Raw genomic sequence first — 12,031 nt, 5'->3', positions numbered from 1 at the left:
CTGCGTTTCATCTTGGAATGGCATCAGTAAGTTTCTTTTTTGTTTTTTGAGGAAGATTAGCCCTGAGCTAACATCTGCTGCCAATCCTCCTCTTTTTGCTGAGGAAGACTGGCCCTGAGCTCACATCCATGCCCATCTTCCTCTACTTTATATGTAGGATGCCTACCACAGCATGGCTTGCCAAGTGGTGCCACGTCCGCACCCGGGATCCAAACTGGTGAACCCCGGGCCGCCGAAGTGGAATGTGAGAACTTAAGCGCTGCACCACCGGGCTGGCCCAGCATCAGTGAGTTTCTGTCTTCACAGACTACAGCCTGATACATCCAATCTATGGTGATAGAGATCAAAATAGTGATTACCTCTGTGTGTGTGTGTACATGCTGTTTTGACTGGGAAGGGACAAGAGTCTGCATCTGGTCAGCAGTTACACAGATGTGTACATATGTAAACTATATTTGAGTACTTTACTGTTTGATATTACATCTCAATAAAATACATATATTGCTTGATCCACCCTCTTGCTAGGTTTTCAGTGGTTTAGGCTGCAGATCTAGTCAAGTAAATTCCAGAGACTGTGGACCAGCCACTGTTTTAGCTATAGAGACCTCTAGCCTTTTCATTCCTGGACTGTTCATAGAATAGCAATACCCAGAGATGCTCCCCACCCCACAAAAGGAGTTTTGTAGTCAATTAAGTTTAGGAAATACTACACTATCTAGGCCTCTTTGAAAGATTCACAATGCACATTGAAATATTAAAGACTATAAATCCTACAGCAAAGAAACATGTTTATCCCAACTTGTCCTAAACATGAAACCCTTTTAATTAACACCTAGTAACCCCTCATTAGGATAATCAGCTTATGTTTCGATAGAAGCCTGAATGGGGCCTGCCCACCAAAGGCACCTGCGCATCAGGTGATATGTAGGCCCTCTGCTGGTTTTATTGGGTATGAGGTCACTCAGAAGCTTCTATTTTCACTAAATCACACTCACAACCCAGAGTTCATTGTCACAGCGCTCTTAATTAGGTTTTTTCACATTCAGCATACTGGGGACTGAACAACATGGCTTGCCATAGCTCAGTTACAAAAGGAAGTTTTTTGTGCATACTTTCAACATGGAAGTCAGACCATACAAATCACACACTAGTGTCCAAATCATCTGATAAAATGAGAACAAAGAATGAACGTGAGCTCCCTAAGAATTCTAAGATTTTATAAATTAAACTCTTATGATAATAAATTCAATTAGTTTGTTCTATTTATTCTCTAATTTGAAGTCTTATTTTTAGCAGACTAGTTCAACCTCAAATAGACTGATTAATTAAGCTATAATTCCATCTAAATCCAATATCAGACATTTTCACTTAAATTAAGTTTCACTACCCTTGGTTCTTGAGGTTATAATTGTTAAAACGATATCATAATTGATTCTGAGAGAAGAGATAAAAATAATATAAAGGACAGGAATGTGATAATAAAGTACGCTTATATACCATAATTTACTTTTAAAAGAGCTTATTTTACTACATATTTGTTTATAGACTGCCACACAATTTGAGAAGAAAATTTAAAAATGTTTCCGACAAACAATCTTTCACAATCTGTTCTATTTATCTTCCTGTCTCAAAACAATGCATATTGCTCGCAGAGATTTCTTTAGAAGCACCATTTTTGTTAGAATAGTTAAAGGTTGAAGCATATAAGCAGTTGCTACCTGCCACTGGGTGGGTTGAAAGAGCTGGGCAGCCTGGTTTTCATTGCTCTCCTTCACTCTTTATCTCCATCTTCTTATCTCATCTGGATTTCTCCAACTGGCCTTCAGCTCCTTGAAAAAAAAGCAGCTGAGTCTGCAAACATCTGCCTAATCCTTCTGGGGCAAAGGTGCTTATGTTTCAAATTTCCAAGTTTTAAGGAAAGAAACTCCTAATTTAAAATACTAAGAATTATTTGAAAATAATTTCCTTCCCAAAGAAATATACCCTGTAGTATGTCAGCCTCACTTTAAAAGACTGTTTAGGGGCCGGCCCCATGGCCAAGTGGTTGGGTTCGTATGCTCTGCTTCGGCGGCCCAGGGTTTCGCTGGTTCAGATCCTGGGTGCAGACATGGCACTGCTCATTAGGCCATGCTGAGGCAGTGTCCCATGTGCCACAACTAGAAGGACCCACAACTAAAATATGTAAGTATGTACTGGGGGGGATTTGGGGAGAAAAAGCAGAAAAAAAAAAAAAGATTGGCAACAATTGTTAGCTCAGGTCCCAATCTTAAACAAAAAAAAAGACTTTAAATTCAGCTCCTAGAGCAGTATTCCCAGTATTCAAAGATCAATTGCATCAAAATCACATAACAACATAGATATGCTGATTCCTGGGCTCCTCCTCAGATCTATAGCATGTTTAGTGTGCTTCATACGTGCTGATCCAATCACCAATTGAGATGCTTTTTTTAATGCAGATAATGGATCCGCTCACAGATGTTGCTTATCAACACCTCTAGGGTGAGGTATGACATCTGTATTTATAAAGAATTCCACAGGCTATATAAATGAGCACTGAGGGTTGAGAACTACTGCTGCAAGAGTTGATAAAAGAAAGGACAAATGTTTGGTGCTGGCCCGATGGCATAGTGGTTAAGTTCCTGCGCTCCGCTTCAGTGGCCCAGGTTCTCAGGTTTGGATCCTGGGCGTGGACCTATACACCACTCATCAAGACATGCTGTGGCAGAATCCCATGTACAAAGTAGAGGAAGACTGGCACAGATGTTAGGTCAGTGACAATCTTCCTCAAGCAAAAAGAGGATGATTGGCAATAGATGTTCGCTCAGGGCCAATCTTCCTCATGAAAATCTTTTTTAAAAAAATTTGAGGACAAATGTTGAAAGACCTATTTCAATTTGCCTATGAATGGTTTGTTAATGTGGAGAACGATGGGCTAACATATCAACCAGATTTAGAATAATTATTAGTGAAGGATCGAGATCATATGAATAGATTGAATGCTATGACTTCTCAATCTAAAAAAGGTTCACCAGTGGCACTTCAATGACATCAATTCTTTACCCTCCCTGCACTGTAGAATCCTCCAGGAGTAGCTTTTAAAAAATACTGATGCCTGGGCCCTATTCCAGACCAATTAAATCAGAATCTATGGGGAAGGGATGGGGAGAGGTGAGGCCTCAGCTTCTGCTTATTTTAACAGCCTCTGAGGTGACTCTCCTGTGCAGCCAGCTTAAGCACCATTGCTCTATGACATATGACAAGCTGTTTGAGTCACCTGCTATTGTTGACATCACAGGAAGTTCATGTTTGCTTCCACACCCTTGGCGGCTGGTCTTCAGAGGAAATGAAAGCTTGGCACTGTCCTTTTATCTCTTGTTCCCATCTCTTAAAGCTCCACCGTTAGGATGCACTGTTTTATTTATAAAAGCAGTTGCCACCTGTTTTCTTTCCATAATTTGTAGCCGTATATTGCTTAGAGCAAAGGCCAGAAAGTTATATAACTTACAAATTTGTTAGTTAAAATTTGGGGGCACGGGGGTAGTACATGTGGAATTTTGGGATCCGTTGCTTGGCAACTTTAAGAGAGTTAAGCTTCTGCATTCTGTGAACTGTCAGAGTTACAGAGTTGGATGAGCCCAGTCAATTACTTCTTGCTACTAGAAGGAAATTACTTCTTCATTATGCAGAGGACTTGAAATTTGTCGTTCAGAGCAGGCCCTCCATAGCGATGTCACACTTCTTCTACTTGACTCCACAAATTCTTCTGCCCTTTAGCCCTCTTACTTCTCAAGAGTTTGAGGTGATCAGACGCAAGGCTGGAGCATCTTGGCAGAATGAAACAAGATGGTCAGATTCTTCTGTAACAACATATGCGGGCAGTTACCGGAAAAAACAGCTGGATGAGTCCACGTGCAACCGATTTTCTTATAAAACAGGACAGCACTGGCCTGAGTGTAACCAGTAAGATTTCTTTGTAATTTACACCTGGATATGTCGCTATAAATAGACCAGAATGCTATTAGAAGAAAGAGGGTATTGTAGACCCTGAGAGACTTCACAGACCTTAACTCTGCATATTTTCCTGTGTAAATGTCAGTGGGAAGAACAGCTAAATGTCAGTCACTAGCTGAAATTATGACTGTATTCTCTATGTAGTACTCCTAAAATTATGTCTAACTACCTGCTCTTAAAAAGAAAAAAATATGAGCATTTGATTAAACTGCAGATATTTTGTGTTCTCTGCTCAGCAAAGAGGGGCTCCAGAGAATTTCAGTTTGTTTCTTGTCTGGTTTTTCCACTCTTAGGAGTTGAAAACTCCCCACAGAGCAGGAAGGTCAGCTAAATCTTCCTCTGCTGCCCACCTTGTATTGTCCATCGACGATGCAGGTGTTGAGGGCCCAAAAGACGTTGCTTGAGGGTTTACTATAAGCTAAGTCCTATGATAGGCCCACAGAAAAATATTAATTTCAGTTTAGTATGTCAACGGAAACCACAGTAATAAGTAATCTGCACAAGGACAGGAGATATTATCAGGGGAAGGATATTGTGTTTCTGGAAAGATCTCAGTAAAGCAGGGTTCCTCTGAGCTGGTTTAGGAGACGGGGAAAGGAAAGAACTGCATGGAAGGGAGGCATGCACAAAGGAAAAGACATTTAATCTCAAGGAGTATCAGAGAACTGCAAGGAGCTCAGTAAGTGTGACACAGAAAGCCTATGTGGGGATGTGGAAAAATATGAGGACTCGTTATGAAACACGTCCCTCTGGATGTTAATTGTCAAATATCTTGTCCAAATTCTGGAAATCTATTTGAAAATCAAGTTGAATTGGCTCCAACTTGAGATGTGAGGAATAAGTCAAGTAATATAAAGCCAGATGGACTGCTGTACTACTGTTTAGTTTGTGGGATGTTTAGAGGCAGAACTCATGATTCAAAAAGAAATCTTTTGGCCTTTTTTTTTGGCATTAGGTAGTTCCCTAGTTAGTTCTTAGTAGCTCCTTAGTAACTGTGCACACAATTCTTTCAGAACTGGGGAGTTTCCTAATAAATATTAGTTATACTGTCTTCCAGGGCTTTCCAAATTATCAGAACCATGCTTAAAGCTAGAAGGCCTCAGAAGTACTTTCCAGTTGGATATTTTGTCTGGTTTGCTCCTGCAATCCACAGTCTCTGCATTTTTAACAGCTCTCAACTATGCTGACACTTCAGTTAACTGGAAGTTCCTTTGCTAATTCTGTGAATTTTGAGGCACATCTTGGCCAGATAGGGGAATCTTCAAGCGCTGCTGGGGGCCTCTCGGAAAATAAGTTGTGTTTGAAAGCTGGTATCCAAACAGAGGCACTCAGCAGAGTAGAAAAAAAAATTTAATAACTGGAAAAATGCAAAAGTATGACATCTGGTGAAAATGTACAGAACTTTGAATGTTTCCTATTGAGAGCACGATCACTATGTGAGTCATTCCAACCAAGGTGCCCTGTGACATTGCAAATTGCTAAAGAGCACAAGCTTGTAAGGTTTATCTGTTTTTGTGGAATCTCAGAAATATAAATTTTTTCTTCTCATAACTACTGCTATTCTATTATAGGCTAAGAAGTAGCAAGTGTTATTAAGGGAAGACGGAGGGCAGAATCAGCTCATTTTGAAAGTACTGATTATATTCTAAATTTGCTTTTGCTTTTAATCTTTTTCTTGGTTAATTTTAGCCCTGAGGACAACTGTCTTAAGTTCTGAGCAAAAGCTGTTTGATTGAAATTTTGTAAGGCCAGGGGCCGGCCCTGTGGCCGAGTGGTTAAGTTCGTGCGCTCCGCTGTGGCGGCCCAGTGTTTCATCTGTTCAAATCCTGGGCACGGACATGGCACCGGTCATCAAGCCATGCTGAGGCGGCATTCCACATGCCACAACTAGAAGGACCCACAACTAAGAGTATACAACGATGTACCGGGAGGCTTTGGGGAGAAAAAGGAAAAAGAATAAAATCCTTAAAAAAAAAAAATTTGTAAGGCCAAGGCCACAAAGAGACATTTTTACACTGCTATAAAATCAAAATGGCCCAAAATATGAAAATATGAATGGTCCAAAATATGAAATGATTGATAATTTAAAATGTGTTAAGTCAGGAATATATTAAGGTATACAACAGAATACTTTTTATTCACCTTATTTATTCTCCACGTACATTGAAAACCCCATATTATGCAAGACAGAAGAAACTTGGGAGAAGTCTTGATCATTTGGTCCTGAATCAGTTTTAACAGCAAATACAGTAGTCCTCCCTAATCCACGAGGAATGTGTTCCAAGACTCCCAGTGGATGCCTGAAACCACGGATAGTACCAAACCCTCGCTATATACTGTTTTTTCCTATACATACATACCTGTGATAAAGTTTAATTTATAAACTAGGCACAGTAAGAGATTAACAACAATAACAAATAATAAAATAGAACAATTATAACAATATACTGTAATAAAAGTTATTGTAGATCTTAGCAACCTCAGCACACGATTTTTTTCTTTCCTTAATAAGTCGAGAACTTCAAAGGAAACACCTTACAACTTCTCTTTGGCATATCCGAATTGCCAGCATCACTACTCTTGCACTTTGGGGCCATTATTAAGTAAAATGGTGGATGGTAGGAGCCAGGTTTCTTGCTGTTATAGTGAAAGGTTAAAGATAAACAAGGGGAAGAGACTAGAATGATCCATGTGGTAATGGATTAGAATTGGAAACATCAGCATAAACTCATGTTTAGCTTAATACAGATATATATGGTTACATATAGAAATATATATAGATATGTGTGTATACATGGGTTAGTATACACGCATATGTTTTCCTGCTCTTTTGAAGAAAGCCCCTACATGCAGCCCATATCAGTATGGACCATCAGCTGAGAGGGCCCAGAAGCAAGACTTGCAACAACAACCACACCTAGTGCCCAGATTTTGGTTTCTAATACGCTTCTCCAATAAAGGAACCAGGGTTTCTTGGAGGAATGGCGATTCTCAGACAGGAGCAGCAGATATACAGGATGAGCCTGAAGCATCTTGTAGTGCCAGAAAGTATAAAAGTGTCCAAAAAACCCACAAAAAAACAGTGATGGAGCCAACTGAAAGAGCTCCCAATGGCCAAAGCAGGAAAAATTGTAGCAATAAAATAAAGTAGTACTGTATTGTAGCTCAAAGTATAAAATAAATGCCCACAAGTTGGTACTGGCATAAATGAGTGACTGAATAAATACATTAATGAGGAGAAAGGACAAATTTCCCACAGAAGACTTTCAAATAATTTGTGTAGTTCCTTTTGTGTTCAAGGAGGTGGCGCATAACTCACAATTCCTTAAGTGCGAGCTGTGCATAGTGACTTTCTTCCAATGACTATAGAAAGGGAAAAAAAGAGTAATTTTATAGTGGGGAATCTTGACAGCTTTTACCCTCAGAATGATGTGATGAGAATGGTACTTTTCCTCTGTGGTCCTCCTCTCCAAAATACATTATCCTCATCTAATGACGAGAAAAACATCAGACAACTCCCAATTCAGGCACATTCTACAAAATAATACCTGGTCAGTAATCCTCAACATCGTCGAGGTCATCAAAAGAAGGAAAGTCTTAGAAACTATCACTACTATGGGGAGCCTAAGGAGACACAACAACTAAATTTAATGTATCATAGATGGGATCCTGGGTCAGAAGGACACTAGGGAAAAACTGAGGAAATCTGGATAAAGTATGGTTAATAATGTGTCAATATTGGTTCATTAATTGTTAAAAATATACTGTACTAATGTAAGATGCTAATAATAGGGGTGACTGGGTGTAAAGTATACTGGAACTCTCTGTGTTATCTTCACAATAATTCTGTTAATCTAAAAATGTTCTAAATTTAAATTTTTATTTTAAAAAAAGGAGGAGAGGTGGAGAGGAGAGCTGCCACATGCAGGATGGTCAGAAGGCAAGAAGTATTATTAGGGTTAAGGAGGGACGTTTTATAATGATAGAAGGGTCAACCAAATAGGAAGATACAACAACCCTACAGTTGTCTGCATCTAATAACACAGTCTCCAAGCTTTTTAGATAAAATCAAAGGAGCTAAAAGGAGAAATAAGCAAATCCACAATCATAATGGAACATTTAACACACCTCTCTCAGTAACTGGTAGAACAAGCAAATAATCAGCAAGACACACCAAATTTGAACAACACAATCAAGACACTGGTCCTAACTGCCATGTCTAGAGTTCTGAACCCACCAACTGCAGGATATGCTTTGTTTTCAAGAGCATGAGGAACCTTTTCAAAAATTAACCATCTGTTGGGCCGTTAGGAAGTATCAAATTCAAAGGATTAGAATCATACAAAGTATGTTCTCTGACAAGTGTTATTAAGCTAGAAATCAATAACAAAAAGAAAACTAGAAAATGTCTAAATATTTACAAATTTAATAATATACTTCTATATAAAGCGTGGGGTAAAATGAAATCACAATGAAAATTAGAATATATTTTCAGTTGAATGATTAATAAAATACGACATAAAAAACTTGTGAAGGTAACAGTCAAATGGTGAAACAGCACAAATGCCCATAAACACATGAATGGATGAACAAAACATGGTATACACATACAAGGGAATATTATTCGGCCTTAAAAAGGAATGAAATTCTGATATGCTACAGAATAGCATACATATATATGCTTCAACATGGATGAACCCTGAGAACGTTACTCTAAGTGAAATAAGCCAGTCACAACAGGATAAATATAGTATGATTCTACTTACGTGAGGGATCTAGAATACGCAAATTCAGAGACAGAAAGTAGAACAGAGGTTACCAGGGACTTAGGGGAGGGGAAAACGGGGAGTTATTGTTTAACGGGTTTAGAGTTTCTGTTTGGGATGATGAAAAAGTTCAGGAGATGGACAGTGGTGAGGGTGGCACAACATTTTGAATGGACTTAATGCCACTGAACTGTACACTTAAAAAATTGGCTGAAATGGTAAATTTTATGTACATTTTACAATAGTACCACTACTACTACTATTATTAGAAACCTGTGAAGGGTAGGACTACCAAAATCCAGAGAGAGGACCTATGTATATCCACCCCTCCAAAAAAACAGAAAAACCCTAGCATAAACTCTCAAAACCAACTTTTACAAAACTCTGTAAATTAACCAGAGGTGTGCAACAGTCTGAGGAGGGTGTTTTCAAGGAACACTGCAGAACCTTTGTAAGAAAAGCAGGGTTTGTGGCATTGAAACTGACCACTCCCATCCCTGGATAGTCCTTGAGAGCAATGGTTCCCACACTTGTTTGATCATGAAAATGATCAGTTCCTGTTAAAAATAAAGATTCTCAAGCCACTCCCTTTAGGAATTCTGATTTTGACGCACTAGTGAATCTGTAGGTGTGACAAAAGCTCCACATGATTCTTAGGATTAGAAAACAATGGGAAATTTCACTTTGTAAGAGGGTAAAAATCATGTTCTAGCAAGGCGGTCATCTGACACTAAACTGGATGTTGCTTCAGGGCTTCTGAGTAGTTACAGTTTGAGGAGACAATGGATGTTGTGGGGTTTAACCCTCTCCTTTATTGCTTAGGGCAATGCTTGCGCCCCTGTCTCAACCTTGGACCCTCCCAATTGGCCTCACTGTCACTCAGGAGGAAAACAAACCCAGAAGAGATGGAAGCTATGATAACTCTGACTGGGCCTCTCAGAATAGTCCCAAATTATCTGAAAAGCAATGGTTTTCCTTTCTGAATTGGTACTTAAAGAAAGAAATTGGAATCTTGCTTCTGAAATGAACAGGCCTCTGCCAGGGCTTCCTAAAGCCACAGGACAAATACAGAGCACTAGTTTGTTACAGCAGCAATAGAAAAGTAATACAGGTAGAATGGACAGCAGAAACATTTTTACAATAAAGGAAAGCGTAAGTTTTTATAATAAAGGAAAGTATAGCATGATACAAAATTTTCATGAATGTCTAAAAGCAAGAAATATAAAAGAAAATTAGTACCAGTAAGAGTTTAAAAGTTATAGTTACAGTATAAAAAAGTTACAGTATAAGAGAACATTATTTCCAGTAACAGTTTAAAAATGAAATTTTTTTAAAAATGCCACTTTGCTAAAATTTGTCAAGTTTTAGGAATAAATGTAACCAAAGATGTGAAAGATCTCTACACAGAAAACTTTAAAACATTAGTGAGAAAAATAAAGATCTACATAAATGGAGAGAGAAACCATGTTCATGGATTGGAAGACTGAATATTGTAAAAATGATCTATAGATTCAGTGCAATTCCAATAGATGATTTTGTGGAACTTGACAAGATGATTCAAGTCCAGAAAAAAGCCAGGACACTCTAAAAAAAAAAAAAAAAAACCAGGTGAGAGGGCTTGTTCTACAGGTAACAAAGTTTATTACAAAGTAATTGAGGCAGGACGGTATTACAGCACAAAGATGGACAAATAGACCAATGGAACAGAATAAAGAGCCCAGAAACAGACCCTTGCTTATATGGGCACTTATTTATGAAAAAGGTGGCAGAGCAGTGGAGAAAGGCCATGTTTTCAATTCCAGGTAGATTAATTCCAGATGAATTAAAGACTTAAGTGTGAAAGGTAAAACAATAAAACCATTAGATGACAACACAGAGAATATCTTGGTGATCTTGAGGTTGGCAAAGATTTCTTAAACAGAACTCAAAAGCACTAAGCACAAAGACAACATTAGACAAATTGGACTACCTTAAAATTAAGTAGTTCTGTTTATACACCATTAAAGTGTGAAAAGGCAAGCCACAGAGAGGAGGAAGATATTTTCAACTCAGGGACTGACAAAGGGGTTATAACTATGATACGTATAAAGAACTCCCACAAATTAGCACGAAAAAGACAACCCACTAGAAAAATGGGAGAGACTTTAAAATGAAATTCATAAACCAAGATATCCAAGTGACCAAGAAACTTATCAAAAGGTACTTAACCACATTAGTAATCAGGAAATGCACATGAAAACCACAAAGAGCTTACTCATGTAGAATAACCCTCCAGAAAGGTTAAAAATTAAAAAGATCATCAATACTAAGTGAAGACGTACAATAGTGTGATCTCTCACATACAGCTGGTGGGAATGTACATTGATATAACTCTTTATGAAAACAGTTTGGCCTTGTCTTCTAAAGTTAATGTTATGGATGCCCTAAGACTTAGCAATTCTACTTATAAGCATATACGCAGTTGAAATGCATTTTCACACATATACAAAGAGACGTGCACAAGTATGTTCATAGCAGCATTTTTCATTATAGCCAAAAAACTGAAAATAAGCCAGTTCTATTCATCTACAGTAGAGTGGACAGACGGTGGGTATGTTCATAGTGTCGATGAAGCGGAGCAAACTAGGGTTACGCCCAGTAACATCACAAACATGATGTTGAGCATTTTGAGCCAGACGCAACATGTATTGTATAATTCCATTTATATAAAATTTAAAAAAACAGCCCAAACCAAACTATAGTGACTGGGAATGTCTACTTAGGTGATAAAAATATAAGGAATACAAGTGATTCCCACAGAAGTCAGGAAACTGGTCCACTGACTAGACTACCCGTATCAGACCACCTGCCCCAAACCTACTGGAAAATAATTACTTGGGTTGGGCTCAGAAATCTGAATTTTTAAATTAATACCCTCAGGTGATTCAATTGCTCCTGTAGATCAGGACAAGAAAAATGCAGGGTAGGCCACCAGCCCCTGTCTCAGGAACAATTAGAGCTAGTTTCTTGGCTGAATACACGTACAGGAGCATTTAGGACTCCTTAGGCTGACAACAATTCCACTCTACTCCTACCTCACACGCAGTTCCAGGTCCTAGAGCTTGGAGACTCTCCTCTCCCCAAATGAGAGGCCTAAAACAGTGGCCACCACGTGTTGCACTCTACAAATTGATGACTGTCCATTCCATACAAAATGACCTGTGCTTCCCACCAAGCCCTTGCTTGCCTAAAAAGAATGTCATGTCTCAATTCAG

At 38.7% G+C, this 12,031-nt stretch overlaps 1 protein-coding gene and 1 long non-coding RNA gene across 4 annotated transcripts in view; one reads left to right on the top strand and one right to left on the bottom strand.

Annotated features, from left to right (window-relative positions):
- The window catches only part of LOC111772544 (uncharacterized), a 65,093-nt gene that overhangs the window by 33,114 nt on the left and 19,948 nt on the right, over window positions 1–12,031 (bottom strand). The window contains exon 3 of one of the 2 annotated variants that reach the window (XR_011434946.1): window positions 1,503–3,824. The exons of the other annotated variant lie outside the window; for it this stretch is intronic. This is a non-coding gene — a long non-coding RNA (uncharacterized lncRNA). Of the gene's footprint in view, window positions 1–1,502; window positions 3,825–12,031 lie in introns of those variants that run through there. 2 annotated transcript variants of the gene reach the window in all.
- The window catches only part of C2H4orf51 (chromosome 2 C4orf51 homolog), a 42,456-nt gene continuing 33,739 nt past the window's right edge, over window positions 3,315–12,031 (top strand). The window contains exon 1 of one of the 2 annotated variants that reach the window (XM_023636485.2): window positions 3,315–3,960. In XM_023636485.2, coding sequence (XP_023492253.1) covers window positions 3,728–3,960 — 233 coding nt within the window. In that variant the 5' untranslated portion in view covers window positions 3,315–3,727. The remainder of the gene's footprint in view (window positions 3,961–12,031) is intronic. The other variant, XM_023636486.2, reaches the window with a different exon arrangement.

The sequence above is a fragment of the Equus caballus genome, chromosome 2, assembly GCF_041296265.1.
Source record: "Equus caballus isolate H_3958 breed thoroughbred chromosome 2, TB-T2T, whole genome shotgun sequence".
Classification (NCBI taxonomy): Eukaryota; Metazoa; Chordata; class Mammalia; order Perissodactyla; family Equidae; genus Equus; species Equus caballus.
Note: the sequence above shows the minus strand (reverse complement) of the source record. Positions and strands in the feature narration are given on the sequence as shown.